The following is a 15,437-nucleotide window of genomic DNA, read 5'->3' on the forward strand; positions in this document are numbered from 1 at the left end:
CCTTTTGTTTCCTCACACAAGAATTGGATGTAAGATCTATCACTTTTTGCTTCTCTGGAATAATAGAATAACTCATGGTGGACTGAATTATTCTCAGTGAATACAGTGCTGGAAGTTCTTTTTTTTTTAAAGAAATTATCACGAACCCTAGTTTTGTGACAAGATAAGCCATCTCATAATCTTAAAAGGTGTCATGAATGTTACCACAACAGTTTTTTTTAAAAAGTAAGTTTTATGCAATTTTTAAAATTTTTTAAATTTTAAAATTAAAAAATTTTTTAAATGAATTCATGTTATATAGTATACTGCAGACTGGGAATACAATGAAAGGACGATTTGAACAGTTGAAAATAAAACAGCAGAGATATTCCATTCCATTCCAGGGATGATTGCTTTTAAGTTTTACATTTTATAACCTGTACACACATTCTCTTCCTAACAGTGAACCAACATATTGACAAATGTGGAAGACAAAATCCCAGAATATAATACTCATATATAATATTCAGATATTACAAAAGAATTAGTTTTGGGGGGTGGAGTGTAGAATTGGGAAGATGCAAACATCTTCTGCAAAGATGTATTATAGAAAGCTAATTCTTTTATAATATCTCAAATTTCTGCAGCTATTTTACAACCAGAAGCCATGTTATTTACCTTTAACAGACTCTTCCTCTGGAGCCAAGCACAAAGCTCGGTTGTGGGAAGATAAATACGGGAGGAGAAATAGAGAAGACTCTTGCGGAAGTAAGAATGCACAGGCACAATATGCTGTGTGCTCCATCTCCCATCCCAGAGAAGAGAATTTCTGGACTCATGAATGGAAACTTTGCATATAGTATAAATACTAAATTAAAACTCTTGGCACAGTGGGATTTCATACTCTGTATTCAAATTCTTTTAGACATTTTCATGGTTGATTTTAAGAAGAAGAAGAATGTTTTAAGAGGAAAAAATATTATATTACTTCTAAACGTTTTGGCTTCTCTGTTTAAACATAAATACAAATTAATATTCCTTGTTTGCCAATGTGTTGAGTGTGAGCTGTCATCAGTATATTAATCACTACTTTTGAATATAACATTTTTTGCTTTTATTTCTAAAACATGGGTTTCTTGAAATCATTTATTTTGGCTCATAAGGTGATTATTTAATTTATTATGAGATAAAATTGAACATATTGCAGGCTTTAAAAAGCACCTATTAGGTATGTTAAGCAAAATTTTAGAAATGGAGACCTGTTGGAAATAAAAAGGTGTTTATTTGGGGTTTGTTAGGATTGTGGCCCAGGAGACATATATTCAAGAAGCACTTGAATTGTGTTCCACAGGACTATACAATAGGGGAGGCTTATAAAGGCAAAAAACACAAGGTTGCAGTTAGTTACACGAGTTGTTTATCAGTAATTATAATTGGAGCTGGGAAGAAATATGGGTGTTTGTTAAGTAAAGAGATTGGTTGGAATCCGAAATGGTTGCATAGTTACAGGGAGAGACCTTGAGACCGTAAGGCTGCAGCTGGCAGGTGTTGTTCTGAATACGGCTGGTGGTGTGCTTGGGCCTGGTACAGTTCAAAGACAGTTCAGGTTTTCAGTGGTGCAGAGATGTGTCTGAGACCAGATCCTCAATAGCCTCCCAACTCCATTTTGTACGCCTGCCTGTGATTACCCATTATAATATCAACTTGTCACCAAGTACCTTTGCTTTGCAGTATATTAAAAACTAAAAGAAGGTAAAGGGAACAGAATGGGGAGGAGGAAATGGAGCAGTAGCAAGAGAGTTTCACACAGCTTCAGGGAGCGTGCAGTTTCGTGGAGAGATTTGAAACAGCAATAGAATCTTATAGATGGAGGAAGCCCCAAAGCCATACAGTCAGATGGTTCTGTTTCTCACCTAAGGAAACAGACCACTGAGGTGAAACGACATGACCACAATTGTCCAACCAATATGTAGTTATAGACGGTGCCAGGAGAAAAGTAGGATGTGTGAGTGGGATTGAAGAATGGGTTGTGTGGGGTATGTTGAAGTTCAACTACTGTTACTATGTGTCAAGCTTTATGATATGTTCTTACATACTTACAATCTCTTTTACTTTATCATAACAATCTTGTATGTTAAATATTATTAACCAAGTTCCAAGGAAGTGAAGTAGTTTTCCCAATGACTCATGAGCATTATATTACAGATTCACATCCACATCTTGTAACCATATATATGGCCTTCTATACCTCACCGATTTGGTGAGTAAAGGCATTCCAAGTTGAGTTTGTTTGCAATAAGAAATGGGACTGATATGCTGGAGGAAGAGTAGATAAGACTCCTTGTTGGGAAGCTGTGAGACCTAGGGAGAGTATTGCATCTATAAAAAGAAATGTTCAAAAGCTTATATAGCAAATCCAGGGTGAGTTTGTTTCATAAAACAAGACAGACTATTAGAGTATTAAAGCAGAAAGGAAGGGAGGGAGAGAGGGAATTAATAATATCTGAAGTAAAACTGAGCCTAGCTGATGAAAAATTTTCTATGTATGTCTATGAATGATTGTAATATATATTAAGATCCAAAACAGCTAGAAAAACAAAAGGATGCAGTACATTGTGGCAGTAATTATCTCTATGTGGTTGGATTTTAGGTAATAGTTTTCTTCCTCATTCATTTCCTTTTGCTTCAAATCTTCTACAGGGAGCCTGCATGGATTTTATGATTTTAAAACATCGATTTCTATAAAAAGAAATACATACAATGGAAACTAGATTATTTGCTAAATTGAAAACATTGCTAAATTTTAAAATGTAACAGATATGAACTTGAAATAAAAATTAGAACAGCTTGTACTGACTTAGAGTATGAATAGTTCATTATTTTATCAATACATTGTTTTCCATCTTTTTTTCCTAATTAGGGTTAAAAATTTAATTGTCTATTTTTGATGAATTCTTCACAAGAAATGTATAGTATTTAAATGTCAGCTTGTATATAAGTGGGCACTCTCAGATACTTTAAAATTGTACTGTGTTCCTAGGGAAATACTGAATCTTGATAGTTTAGGTTAGCCTAAACAATTTCAAGCATGACATTAAAGTTATATAAGCACATAGTAAACTCTTACTGATGGCATTTGGATTAGCTCCTTATGGTTTTTATGGGGGGGGGGTTATGTATTTTTTTGATTTTTTTTTAACACCTTTATTGGAGTATAATTTCTTTACAATGGTGTGTTAGTTTCTCCTTTATAACAAAGTGAATCAGTTATACGTATACATATGTTACCATATCTCCTCCCTCTTGCGTCTCCCTCCCTCCCACCCTCCCTATCCCACCCCTCTAGGTGGTCACAAAGCACCAAGCTGATCTCCCTGTGCTATGCGGCTGCTTCCCACTAGCTATCTATTTTATGTTTGGTAGTGTATATATGTCCAGGCCACTCTCTCACTTTGTCACACTTTACCCTTCCCCCTCCCCATATCCTCAGGTCCATTCTCTAGTAGGTCTGTGTCTTTATTCCTGTCTTGCCCCTAGGTTCTTCATGAACTTTTACTTTTTTCTTAGATTCCATATATATGTGTTAACATATGGTATTTATTTTTCTCTTTCTGACTTACTTCACTCTGTATGACAGAATCTAGGTCCATCCACCTCACTACAAATAACTCAATTTTGTTTCTTTTTATGACTGAGTAATATTCCATTGTATATACATGCCACATTTTCTTTGTCCATTCATCTGTCGATGGACACTTAGGCTGCTTCCACGTCCTGGCTATTGTAAATAGAGCTGCAATGAATATTTTGGTACATGACTCTTTTTGAATTATGGTTTTCTCAGGGTATATGCCCAGTAGTGGGATTGCTGGGTCATATGGTAGTTCTATTTTTAGTTTTTTAAGGAACCTCCGTACTGTTCTCCATAGTGGCTGTAACAATTTACATTCCCACCAACAGTGCAAGAGAGTTCCCTTTTCTCCACACCCTCTCCAGCTTTTATTGTTTGCAGATTTTTTGATGATGGCCATTCTGACTGGTGTGAGATGATATCTCATTGTAGTTTTGATTTGCATTTCTCTAATGATTAATGATGTTGAGCATCATTTCATGTGTTTGTTGGCAATCTGTATATCTTCTTTGGAGAAATGTCTATTTAGGTCTTCTGCCCATTTTTGGATTGGGTTGTTTGTTTTTTTGTTATTGAGCTGCATGAGCTGCTTGTAAATTTTGGAGATTAATCCTTTGTCAGTTGCTTCATTTGCAAAGATTTTCTCCCATTCTGAGGGTTGTCTTTTGGTCTTGTTTACAGTTTCCTTGGCTGTGCAAAAGCTTTGAAGTTTCATTAGGTTCCATTTGTTTATTTTTGTTTTTATTTCCATTTCTCTAGGAGGTGGGTCAAAAAGGATCTTGCTGTGATTTATGTCATAGAGACTTCTGCCTATGTTTTCCTCTAAGAGTTTGATAGTGTCTGGCCTTACATTTAGGTCTTTAATCCAATTTGAGTTTAATTTGGTATATGGTGTTAGGAAGCGTTCTAATTTCATTCTTTTACATGTAGCTGTCCAGTTTTCCCAGCATCACTTATTGAAGGGGCTGCCTTGTCTCTACTGTATATTCTTGCCTCCTTTATCAAAGATAAGGTGACCATATGTGAGTGGGTTTATCTCTGGGATTTCTATCCTGTTCCATTGATCTATATTTCTGGCATAGAGTTGCCTGTAGTAATTTCTCATGATCCTTTGTATTTCTGCAGTGTCAGTTGTTACTTCTCCTTTTCCATTTCTAATTCTATTGATTTGAGTCTTCTCCCTTTTTTGCTTGATGAGTCTGTCTAATGGTTTATCAATTTTGTTTATCTTCTCAAAGAACCAGCTTTTAGTTTTATTGATCTTTGCTATCATTCCCTTCATTTCTTTTTCATTTATTTCTGATCTGATCTTTATGATTTCTTTCCTTCTGCTATCTTAGGGGTTTTTTTGTTCTTCTTTCTCTAATTGCTTTAGGTGTAAGGTTAGGTTGTTTATTTGAGATGTTTCTTGTTTCTTAACGTAGGATTGTATTGCTATAAACTTCCCTCTTAGAACTGCTTTTGCTACATCCCAAAGGATTTGGGTCATCGTGTTTTATTGTCGTTTGTTTCTAGGTATTTTTTTATTTCCTCTTTGATTTCTTTAGTGATCTCTTGGTTACTAAGTAGTGTATTGTTTAGCCTCCATGTGTTTGTTTTTTTTTACCGGTTTTTTCCTGTAATTGATACTTAGTCTCATAGCATTGTGTTCAGAAAAGATATTTGATACGATTTCAATTTTCTTAAATTTACCAAGGCTTGATTTGTGACCCAAGATATGATCTATCCTGGAGAATGTTCCATGAGCACTTGAGAAGAATGTGTATTCTGTTGTTTTTGGATAGAATGTCCTATAAATATCAATTAAGTCCATCTTGTTTAATGTATCATTTAAAGCTTGTGTTTCCTCATTTATTTTCATTTTGGATGATGTGTCCATTGATGAAAGTGGGGTGTTACAGTCCCCTACTATGAATGTGTTACTGTCAATTTCCCCTTTTATAGCTGTTAGTATTTGCCTTATGTATTGAGGTGATCCTATGTTGGGTGCATAAATATTTACAATTGTTATTTCTTCTTCTTGGATTGATCCCTTGATCATTATGTAGTGTCCTACTTTGTCTCTTGTAATAGTCTTTATTTTAAAGTCTATTTTGTCTGATATGAGAATTGCTACTCCAGCTTTCTTTTGATTTCCATTTGCATGGGATAACTTTTTCCATCCCCTCAGTTTCAGTTTGTATGTGTCCCTAGGTCTGAATTGGTCTCTTGTAGACAGCATATATATGGGTCTTGTTTTTGTATCCATTCAGGCAGTCTATGTCTTTTGGTTGGAGCATTTAATCCATTTACATTTAAGGTAATTATCGATATGTATGTTCCTATTACCATTTTCTTAATTGTTTTGGGTTTGTTATTGTAGGTTTTTTCCTTCTCTTGTGTTTCATGCCTAGAGAAGTTCCTTTAGCATTTGTTTTAAATTGGTTTGGTGGTGCTGAATTTTCTTAGCTTTTGCTTGTCTGTAAAGGCTTTAATTTCTCCATCAAATCTGAATGATATCCTTGCTGGGTAGAGTAATCTTGGTTGTAGGTTTTTCTCCTTCATCACTTTAAATATGTCCTGCCACACCCTTCTGGCTTGCAGAGTTTCTGTTGAAAGATCAGCTGTTAACCTTATGGGGATTCCCTTGTGTATTACTTGTTGTTTTTCCCTTGCTGCTTTTAATATGTTTTCTTCGTATTTAATTTTTGACAGTTTGACTAATATGTGTCTTGACATGTTTCTCCTTGGATTTATCCTGTATGGGACTCTCTGTGCTTCCTGGACTTGATTAACTCTTTCCTTTCCCACATTAGGGAAGTTTTCGACTATAATCTCTTTAAATATTTTCTCAGTCCCTTTCTTTTTCTCTTCTTCTTCTGGGACCCCTATAATTCGAATGTTGGTGCATTTATTGTTGTCCCAGGGGTCTCTGAGACTGTCCTCAATTCTTTTCATTCATTTTTCTTTATTCTGCTCTGCAGTAATTATTTCCACTATTTTATTTTCCAGGTCACTTATCCGTTCTTCTGCCTCAGTTATTCTGCTGTTGATCCCTTCTAGAGAATTTTTAATTTCATTTATTGTGTTGTTCATCACTGTTTGTTTGCTCTTTAGTTCTTCTAGGTCCTTGTTAAACATTTCTTGTATTTTCTCTATTCTATTTCCAAGATTTTGGATCATCTTTACTGTAATTATTATGAATTGTTTTTCAGGTAGACTGCCTATTTCCTCTTCATTTGTTAGGTCTGGTGTGGTTTTTCCTTGCTCCTTCAACTGCTGTGTGTCTTTCTGTCTTCTCATTTTGGTGGGCTGATCCATGGCTGGTGGTGTGTTTTGGGGTGTCTGTGGCCTTATTATGATTTTAGGCAGCCTCTGTGCTAATGGGTGGGGTTGTGTTCCGGTCTTGCTAGTTGTTTGGCATAGGGTGTCCAGCACTGTAGCTTGCTGGTCATTGAGTGAAGCTGGGTCTTGGTGTTGAGATGGAGATCTCTGGGAGATTTTCACCATTTGATATTACGTGGAGCTGGGAGATCTCTTGTGGACCAGTGTACTGAACTTGGCTCTCCCACCTCAGAGGCACAGCCCTGATGCCTGGCTGGAGCACCAAGAGCCTTTCATCCACATGGCTCAGATTAAAAGGGAGAAAAAATACTAAGAAAGAAAGAAAGAAGATAGAATAAAATAAAGTAAAATAAAATAAAATAAAGCCATTAAAATAAAAAATAATTATTAAGAAAAATTTTTTTAAAGTTAAACAAAATAACGGACAGACAGAAGGCTAGGACAAATGGTAAAAGTAAAGCTATAAAGACAAAATCACACACAGTAGCATACACATACGCACTCACAAAAAGAGAAAAAGGGAAAAAATATATATATATATCTTTGCTCCCAAAGTCCACCTCCTCAGTTTGGGATGATTCGTTGTCTATCCAGGTATTACACGGATACAGGGTACATCAAGTTGATTGTGGAGATTTAATTCTCTGCTTCCGAGGCTGCTGGGAGAAATTTCCCTTTCTCTTCTTTGTTCACACAGCTCCCGGGGTTCAGCTTTGGATTTGGCCCTGCCTCTGCATGTAGGTCACCTGAGGGCGTCAGTTCTTTGCTCAGACAGGATGGGGTTAAAGGAGCAGATTCAGGGGCTCTGGCTCACTCAGGCCGGGGGGAGGGAGGGGTATGGATGTGGGGCGAGCCTGCGGTGGCAGAGGCTGGTGTGATGTTGCACCAGCCTGAAGTGCGCTGTGCGTTCTCCTGGGGAAGTTGTCCCTGGGTCACGGGACTCTGGCAGTGGTGGGCTGCACAGGCTCCCAGGAGGGGAGGTGTGGATAGTGACCTGTGCTCGCACACAGGTTTCTTGGTGGCGGCAGCAGCAGCCTTAGCATCTCATGCCCATCTCTTGGGTCCGCGCTGATAGCTGTGGCTCACGCCGTCTCTTGACCTCCTTAAGTGGCACTCTTAGTCCCCTCTCCTCGCGCACCAGGAAACAAAGAGGGAAGACAAATTCTCTTGCCTCTTAGGCAGGTCCAGACTTTTTCCCGGACTCCCTCCCAGCTAGCTGTGTGCACTAACCCCCTTCAGGTTGTGTTCACACAGCCAAACCCAGTCCTTTCCCTGGGATCTGACCAAAGCCTGAGCCTCAGCTCCCAGCCCCCTCCCGCCCGTCGGGTGAGCAGACAAGCCTCTCGGGCTGGTGAGTGCCATTCGGCCCTGATCCTCTGTGCAGGAATCTCTCCGCTTTGCCCTCCGCACCCCTGTTGCTGCCCTCTCCTCCACGGCTCCGAAGCTTCCCCCTTCCGCCACCCGCAGTCTCCGTCCGCGAAGGGGCTTCCTAGTGTGTGGAAACCTTTCCTCCTTCACGGCTCCCTCCCACTGGTGCAGGTCCCGTCCCTATCCTTTTGAATGTGTTTATTCTTTTTTCTTTTGCCCTACCCAGGTACGTGGGGAGTTTCTTGCCTTTTGGGAGGTCTGAGGTCTTCTGCCAGCGTTCAGTAGGTGTTCTGTAGGAGTTGTTCCACGTGTAGATGTATTTCTGATGTATCTGTGGGGAGGAAGGTGATCTCCATGTCTTACTCTTCCGCCATCTTGAAGCTCCTCTCTCATGTTTTTTTAATTTCACAGAATGTTACTACTTATGATGGCAGTTCTTGACCTGCTTTAAGGTTTTATTTCAATTTATCTGTTAAATATTGATGGCATTTGTTGAGGCCTATTTTCCTCTGATTTCTTTTTAGAAATCAATAAGAGCCATTTATTTTGCATTGTTTCTCCTAAAACGTCCTGACAAATGGGTAGTTTATTTTTCTTTGAAATTATTCAAACTGTTATAAGCCAAACATCACAAAGCTTATTTATAATGTGATCTTGTAATTACATATAATGTGACCTTGGAGTACCATACAAATGATATAGCATTACGTTATATTCTCCTAGCTATTTTTTCCCCGCTTTAGAAATAAGATAATTCAGCATGACCTTTATACTGCCAAACTATTTCCAATAATTGACATTCCCTCATGGAAATAATCATTTTTTTGACTGAATTTGCCTCACTCACTTTAAAAATTTATAAATAAATGCACTTTTTTAAACTAACCAACTGCCTCAGCTGGCATTTGTAACCACACACAAATCATGCTCACAAAACTTTCCTATAATAACCATTCCATGTTAAGAACACCTGCTTTCTCAGAGCTGAGAGAGCTTCAGGCTGTATCAAAGTTTCTTCAAAGCCTTCAGACTGTGGTTTTACTATTCTCCTTGCATGAAATCTATGTCTGTGATTTCTTCAAGATGCTAACAATATACATGTTATGGCTTTTGCTCATACCTTTGGGTTATGAGAAAATTCTTAGATGTTCTTCTCTAACAATTCCTTATGAATCCTCTTTACTGAGAATATGCTTTCTCAAAACACTTGTGATAACAAAAGGCTCATAATGCATTTCACATTGCTCACAAAATTTAACACATGGCCTTTACCCAACAAGAAAAATTAAAAATGTGAAAGGTCAAACCTGGTTCAAAGGAAGGGTGAAAAAGAAGGAAAAAAATAAACCGGAATAATAATGGTTAAGTATATTTTTCCCTTTTTTGGATGTTTGTAGTGAGGTTTGAATATTTCTTCAACCAAATGAAATAAAACAAAATTTGGGTTTTTTCATATTCAGTAGTCTACATGTGTTTGATCCAGCCTGGAAAGCTTCATAAGTTATTTTTTTTTAAGAAAAAGGAAATAATATTATGTAAAATCTGAGGCAAGTATTTAAGCACAGCAACGACCAGAATTGAACAATCTTCCCCTCATATTTGGATCACCAGGTATATATTTCCCTGAATAGGAGATAATAAAAACAAAAATAAAAAGACCAAACAATTTATTAACTTTACTTATAACTGTACAACTTTGACTGTCAGAGAAAATCCACGCTCTTCCTTAACTTGTAGTTGATTCCACATAAGATAATGAATGTGCCAAGAAGTATTGGCCACCTCCTTCCCTGCCAGAGGTAATGATTAAGTTGTGAGTGTGCATGTTTTTCAGGTGAAGAAAATTTGGCAATAGTGGTGGATCAAACATTTTGGAGTATTTTATTGCCTTTTTTAATGAATAGTATAAAATACTTACCAGCATTGAAATATGTTTGCCTATCTAACAAAATTTTAAATGGCATAAGTGGTGAACTATTTACAAATATTTGTTATTTGTGTTATGTTGTTCTGCGGGTTGCGGCAATATTCTTAATTAGCTTTAGTAAAATGTGACTTAGAAATTGGAGTTGAATAAGTCAGTATAATACAGGCAAAGCATTTATTTGTTTGGATTTTTAATTGAAATATTAAAGATTTTGAAAACCTATAGGCATAGTTTCAAATCCTCTTTATCTAGGAAAATTACTTAATCACTGCCCAATTACTGTACCTTTTGCAGTCATATTTAACCCTTTCTGAGAAGATTCTACTCTGTAGGTTATATAAATGTTTTGTTCTAGTTCTTTTTGAATACAAGATTCCACAGTAATATTTACTCACATTCCAGGTCCCTTGGCTATTCATATGACCGCAAAATAAGCAAGAAAATAAAGGATAAGAAAGATAAAATAAATGCATTCAACTTTCTAAATTCTTAAGAAATATATTATTTCTTCAGCAGTCTTTTTAATGTCATTCATACAGTTACTTTTCAAATTTCATTTACTTTAATTATACAAAGTGTACTTGCTATAGGGTATGTTGAACGTTTCTCTAAATTCTTTTCTTGTGTGTATGTTTTTTTCCCCAGTTACTGGCTGACAAACAAAGTTCCCATCAAAAGACCCAGCACAGGTCTGCTCATGTATACCCTAGCCACAAGATTCTGTGATGAAATTCACCTGTATGGATTCTGGCCATTCCCTAAGGATCTGAATGGAAAAGCTGTCAAATATCATTACTATGATGACTTAAAATACAGGTACTTTTCCAATGCAAGCCCTCATAGAATGCCATTAGAATTCAAAACATTAAATGTGCTACATAATAGAGGAGCTCTGAAACTGACAACAGGAAAGTGCATAAAGCAATAAAGCACATCTGAAACATACAGACAGACTGAATATGCACTTCTTTTCTTGAAGATGCTTCCTAAGATTTGAAAACAGGATCCAAAACAAGACTGGGTTTCAGCATCCACCGCTTATCTGAAAGGTGATAAAGGACGTTCATGAGAAATGCACTACCAACTGATGAAATACCTGCAAAGTGCTCTGAAAATTAAGTATTTTGACTTCAAGGGTCCTAGTAAGTGCCACTTCCACTAAGAACACAGTTTGAATGTATAATCAGTTGTGTTTACAAGATCCAACAATGCACTCGTCATTAGTTAATGAAGCAAAAACGTTCATCACTGTTGGGCTGCCACTGCAACGCCAAGCACATGAGAAGAGGAACCCAGGAACACAACTCAGCCCTTGGGGAAACTGAACCGTCCTGTCAGCAGAAATCAAGATGGAAACAGTTTGAGCAGTGAAATCCATAAGATTAAATAACAAATAAATGCCTTCAGTCAGGATTCTGAGTCTGATCATGAACTTTATGTTTCTGTTCTGTTTGCCTTCTGGAATCTCTTTTGGTTTGGGTATTGGGGTGCTTTGAAAATCCTTCTGAGATAAAAATGAATGAGATAAATAACCTTCAAGTGATCATTTTTAAAGTTCTTGTATTTTTAAAGGGTTATCACACAATGACTTTGTAAAAAAATTTTATTTTGCACAACTCTAAACCTCCAGATTTTTTCCCAACAGTGTAGAAGGTACCAGATAAACTGTATCACTCAGTAATTTTGAGCCATTCTAAAGGAAAGATAAACTCTGTCATTTGAGATGGTAAAATTAGCAGGAAAAAAATGTTCTTTTGGTACCAAAGATTATACTGATGTGTCTACACAACAAACCATTTTCCTTTCATGAAAATAACATATTAATATATTATTTATGCTACTAAAGCGAAAGTTGTCTCTAGGCATTTAAAATTTTCCAAATTTAAACTTTATTTTTATTTGAAGGAAGGTTCCACAGCTTTTACATTTCATAATGATTTTGTGGAAGCATTTTGCCCATTAGAATAAATGTTTGAAAGGGCTGAAATGTGACTTTTCTTTGATATCCCCCTTGTTATTCAGATGGAAAGATTGGCATGCTCTCTAGATTATTGTTAAATTTTCTTAGAGCAGAAATAATATGATTAATAGAGTATTGCTTTCATCATGGAGATGATTAATTTTAAGAGGTTTAACAATGAAACTGTACATCAGTATTTTGCACTTCAGATTAATTAAATTGACCAATATTTTTTCTATAGTTAAATTTATTCACATTATCACATTAATGTGTTTTCAGAGAAACACATGAAATTCTTTACAAAGTGATTTTTAAACATTTTAACACATAATAGAATTGACCAATAGGCCAATTTCTGGTAATTACTATGCTGGTAGGTAATTCTGATGGTAAATTGTTTCTTTAGAAAGCAGAAATACTGTGTTCCCATTTCTACTCTTGACGTGAAACAACATAGATTACTTCTTGTTTCTTAGGGAAGGCAGTCTGAGAAAAGAAGAAATAGCATGAGGAGTATGTATGTTTTGTTTCTTAGGGAAGACCGTCTGAAAAAGAATGAATAGCATAAAGAATATATATATATATATATTTGTTATCAAGAAAAAGGATATTCACAGTAACTACAGTTCTCAATATATTAATAATATGTGGTATTCTTTTTAAAAATATGATAGAACCTTGAGATACAGAAGATTATATTTCCTGAGAATTTATGTGTCTCTAAGAAAACAGAATAGAACCCATAAAATAGAATCCATTAAGACACATAGCTAAAAATGGATAGAATATGATGTACTTTTATCATTGAACCTTTTACCTCTTGGAAGTTTTTAAAGTACTAGATAAATATTTTGAATGTAAGGTTGAAAAGTCTGATTTACCCAATGAATCAAAAGTAGGTAATTACTTAATTTGGACTATTTGCAGACAAGTTGTTTGAGTAGCCTTTAATTTGAATTCAATAAAAATTTTGAAGTCATGAGTAAATTCTTGTAGATAAAATACATGTCAGAACTCATTAAAAGTATGTCTTAAAAAGCAGCAGCAAGGTACCTTGCCATTTTTACTGCATTTTCAACAAATGTGTTTAAACAATTATAAGGCCACAGCAAAAGCATCCCAGACATTCACTGTTCTGTGCATTGTTTATCTCATAGATGTACATAGAGTAGTGCCTTTTTAGCTTCACATTGCTTTGTTACCCTATGCTTTGTGTTCTCTAAATACAGTGCCCAGTTCTGAAAATGCTCAGCATATAAAAAGGGCTTCAGTATCGACTGAGACTATTTTTGTTCATCTCAGGGAACTTTCAATACTCAAGAACGAATTCAATTAAAGGCATTTAGTGTTCAAAGAAGACAAACTGTACAAGACCAATTCATTCCCTGTTGTATACCTTTCCATCTCCCCTTCCCCTTCGCGATCCACTGTGGCCTTCTTACGGGGATAGGGCAAGGAAATCATTGAAGGCTAACAGCAAGAATAAGAAAAAGAATTGAGATTTAACCGATCAGGGGGCAAAAGGGATAATGATGAAATCAAATTATAAATACATACTTGAAATATCTGTTTTTTTTTTCTTTGAGACTATCATACGTTCACTTCTTTAATATTTTATTTCCTTTTCACGATTTAAACCTGTACCTGGCAATGCTCAGGCAGCTGATTGTGAAATATTCCTGTCCTTTAGAGAACATGGTTGTTACTGTGCTGTTGACATGAAGAGGCCATGGAAACATTTTCATCATTATTACCCAGCCTGTTCTATACTTAAAATTAAGTTGCTGGAATAAAAAGAATAAATCAGTAACAGACTTTTCTGGGCAAATCTAATGATTCAGCCCACAGGACTGATGAAATGACTGTGGAAGTTTTTCTATCTGAAAGAAGGTGCTGGGCATTCAAATGTCTTTATGTATTGTATATCATACGAAATATATATCAGTTGCTAATGGGAATTTCTACATATATGCTTACAAAAACAATTTATTTAAATAATGCTATAGGTAGTGTACATACCAACTAGTTATTAAGCTACTACACAGGAAAAGGGTGAACAAAGTAATTTATTTCTAATTGAGCCAGTTAGTCATAATGCACACTGTGTGGTATTTGGTTCATAAAAGAATTGTTTTCATGTGGTTATTGTTGGAGTGTCTATAATTGTGGAAGGGGTGTAGGAAGAGCTATGTATAGTTAGTTGTTACCTCTACAAGTTTGAGAGTTTCCCCATCAGACATCAATATACCAACGTTTGACAGATTGAGCTAGAGAGGGTTATTGTTCCTATTTGATGGAAGAAAATCCAAATAAAGCCCACCTAGAAATAGATATTTTATTATATATGTGTTATAGATATATCTACATAGTACAAATAGACATGTGTGATGCATATATACAATGTTATATATGTGTGTCTGTGTGTATACACAGTCTGTAATATACACACACTAGATTTGTGTTATGCTAATGTCTTCGGGGCCTGCACTGTGAAGCACTCTGGAGATAAGACCACTTTAGAATAAAGAAGTTCTTTTGAAACTTCAGTTGCTAACCTGCTTTAAAGGGATCTATTTATAACTGAATTCTACATTGTTCATACCTAGAGTTACAATAAGGGTCTAGTGTATCCAAATCTTTAAAAAAAAAAAAATTAAAAAAATGTCTTCAAGCTGGCAATGTATTTGAATTGCAGTTTTCAGATTGTGGCTCCAGACTCTGTGTCACCCCATTTAAGTAGCACTTTTTAATAAATACTGTTTCTTTGTGTAGGCAAAAGCACAAGTGTTTCAAATGTATATAGCAGGGGGAAGAAAAACAGTTTACAGAGATAGTATTGCTGCACAGGATAATTGCTACTGAGTATTTCTTACATCATTTGTGGAATTGAAAGATGAGGTTTATTCTGTCAAGTTCATTCTGTTCAACACTGTTTTTCCTTTTGTTTATGTATAGCAATTGGGTGTTACTGTTTTATCATTTGTAAAACTGTAAAATAAATTAAACCCCCATTTTTTTTTCAATTTTTCTCTTATCTCTTATATCTAAGACCTCTGTTCCACTTTACATGTCAACATATGGTAGTATAAAGCTTTAACAAGCTTTAGCTAGTGCTTCTGTTTTCCCTCCCCCTCAGCCCCACCACTGGCAATTTGGCAAATCATTTATTTAAAGTGTATACCTGGCAATATGAACAATATCAAAAGCCCATGAACATCAGGAGATCCTTGACAGTTTTCTGTGTAGTG

At 35.9% G+C, this 15,437-nt stretch overlaps 1 protein-coding gene across 1 annotated transcript in view; it reads left to right on the forward strand.

Moving 5' to 3' along the window:
• The window catches only part of ST8SIA4 (ST8 alpha-N-acetyl-neuraminide alpha-2,8-sialyltransferase 4), a 104,980-nt gene extending 89,768 nt beyond the window's left edge, over positions 1-15,212 (forward strand). Inside the window, exon 5 of the mRNA XM_032627801.1 lies at positions 10,875-15,212. Coding sequence (XP_032483692.1) covers positions 10,875-11,157 — 283 coding nt within the window. The 3' untranslated portion in view covers positions 11,158-15,212. The remainder of the gene's footprint in view (positions 1-10,874) is intronic.
• Positions 15,213-15,437: the final 225 nt, after the last annotated feature.

The sequence above is a fragment of the Phocoena sinus genome, chromosome 3, assembly GCF_008692025.1.
Source record: "Phocoena sinus isolate mPhoSin1 chromosome 3, mPhoSin1.pri, whole genome shotgun sequence".
NCBI lineage: Eukaryota > Metazoa > Chordata > Mammalia > Artiodactyla > Phocoenidae > Phocoena > Phocoena sinus.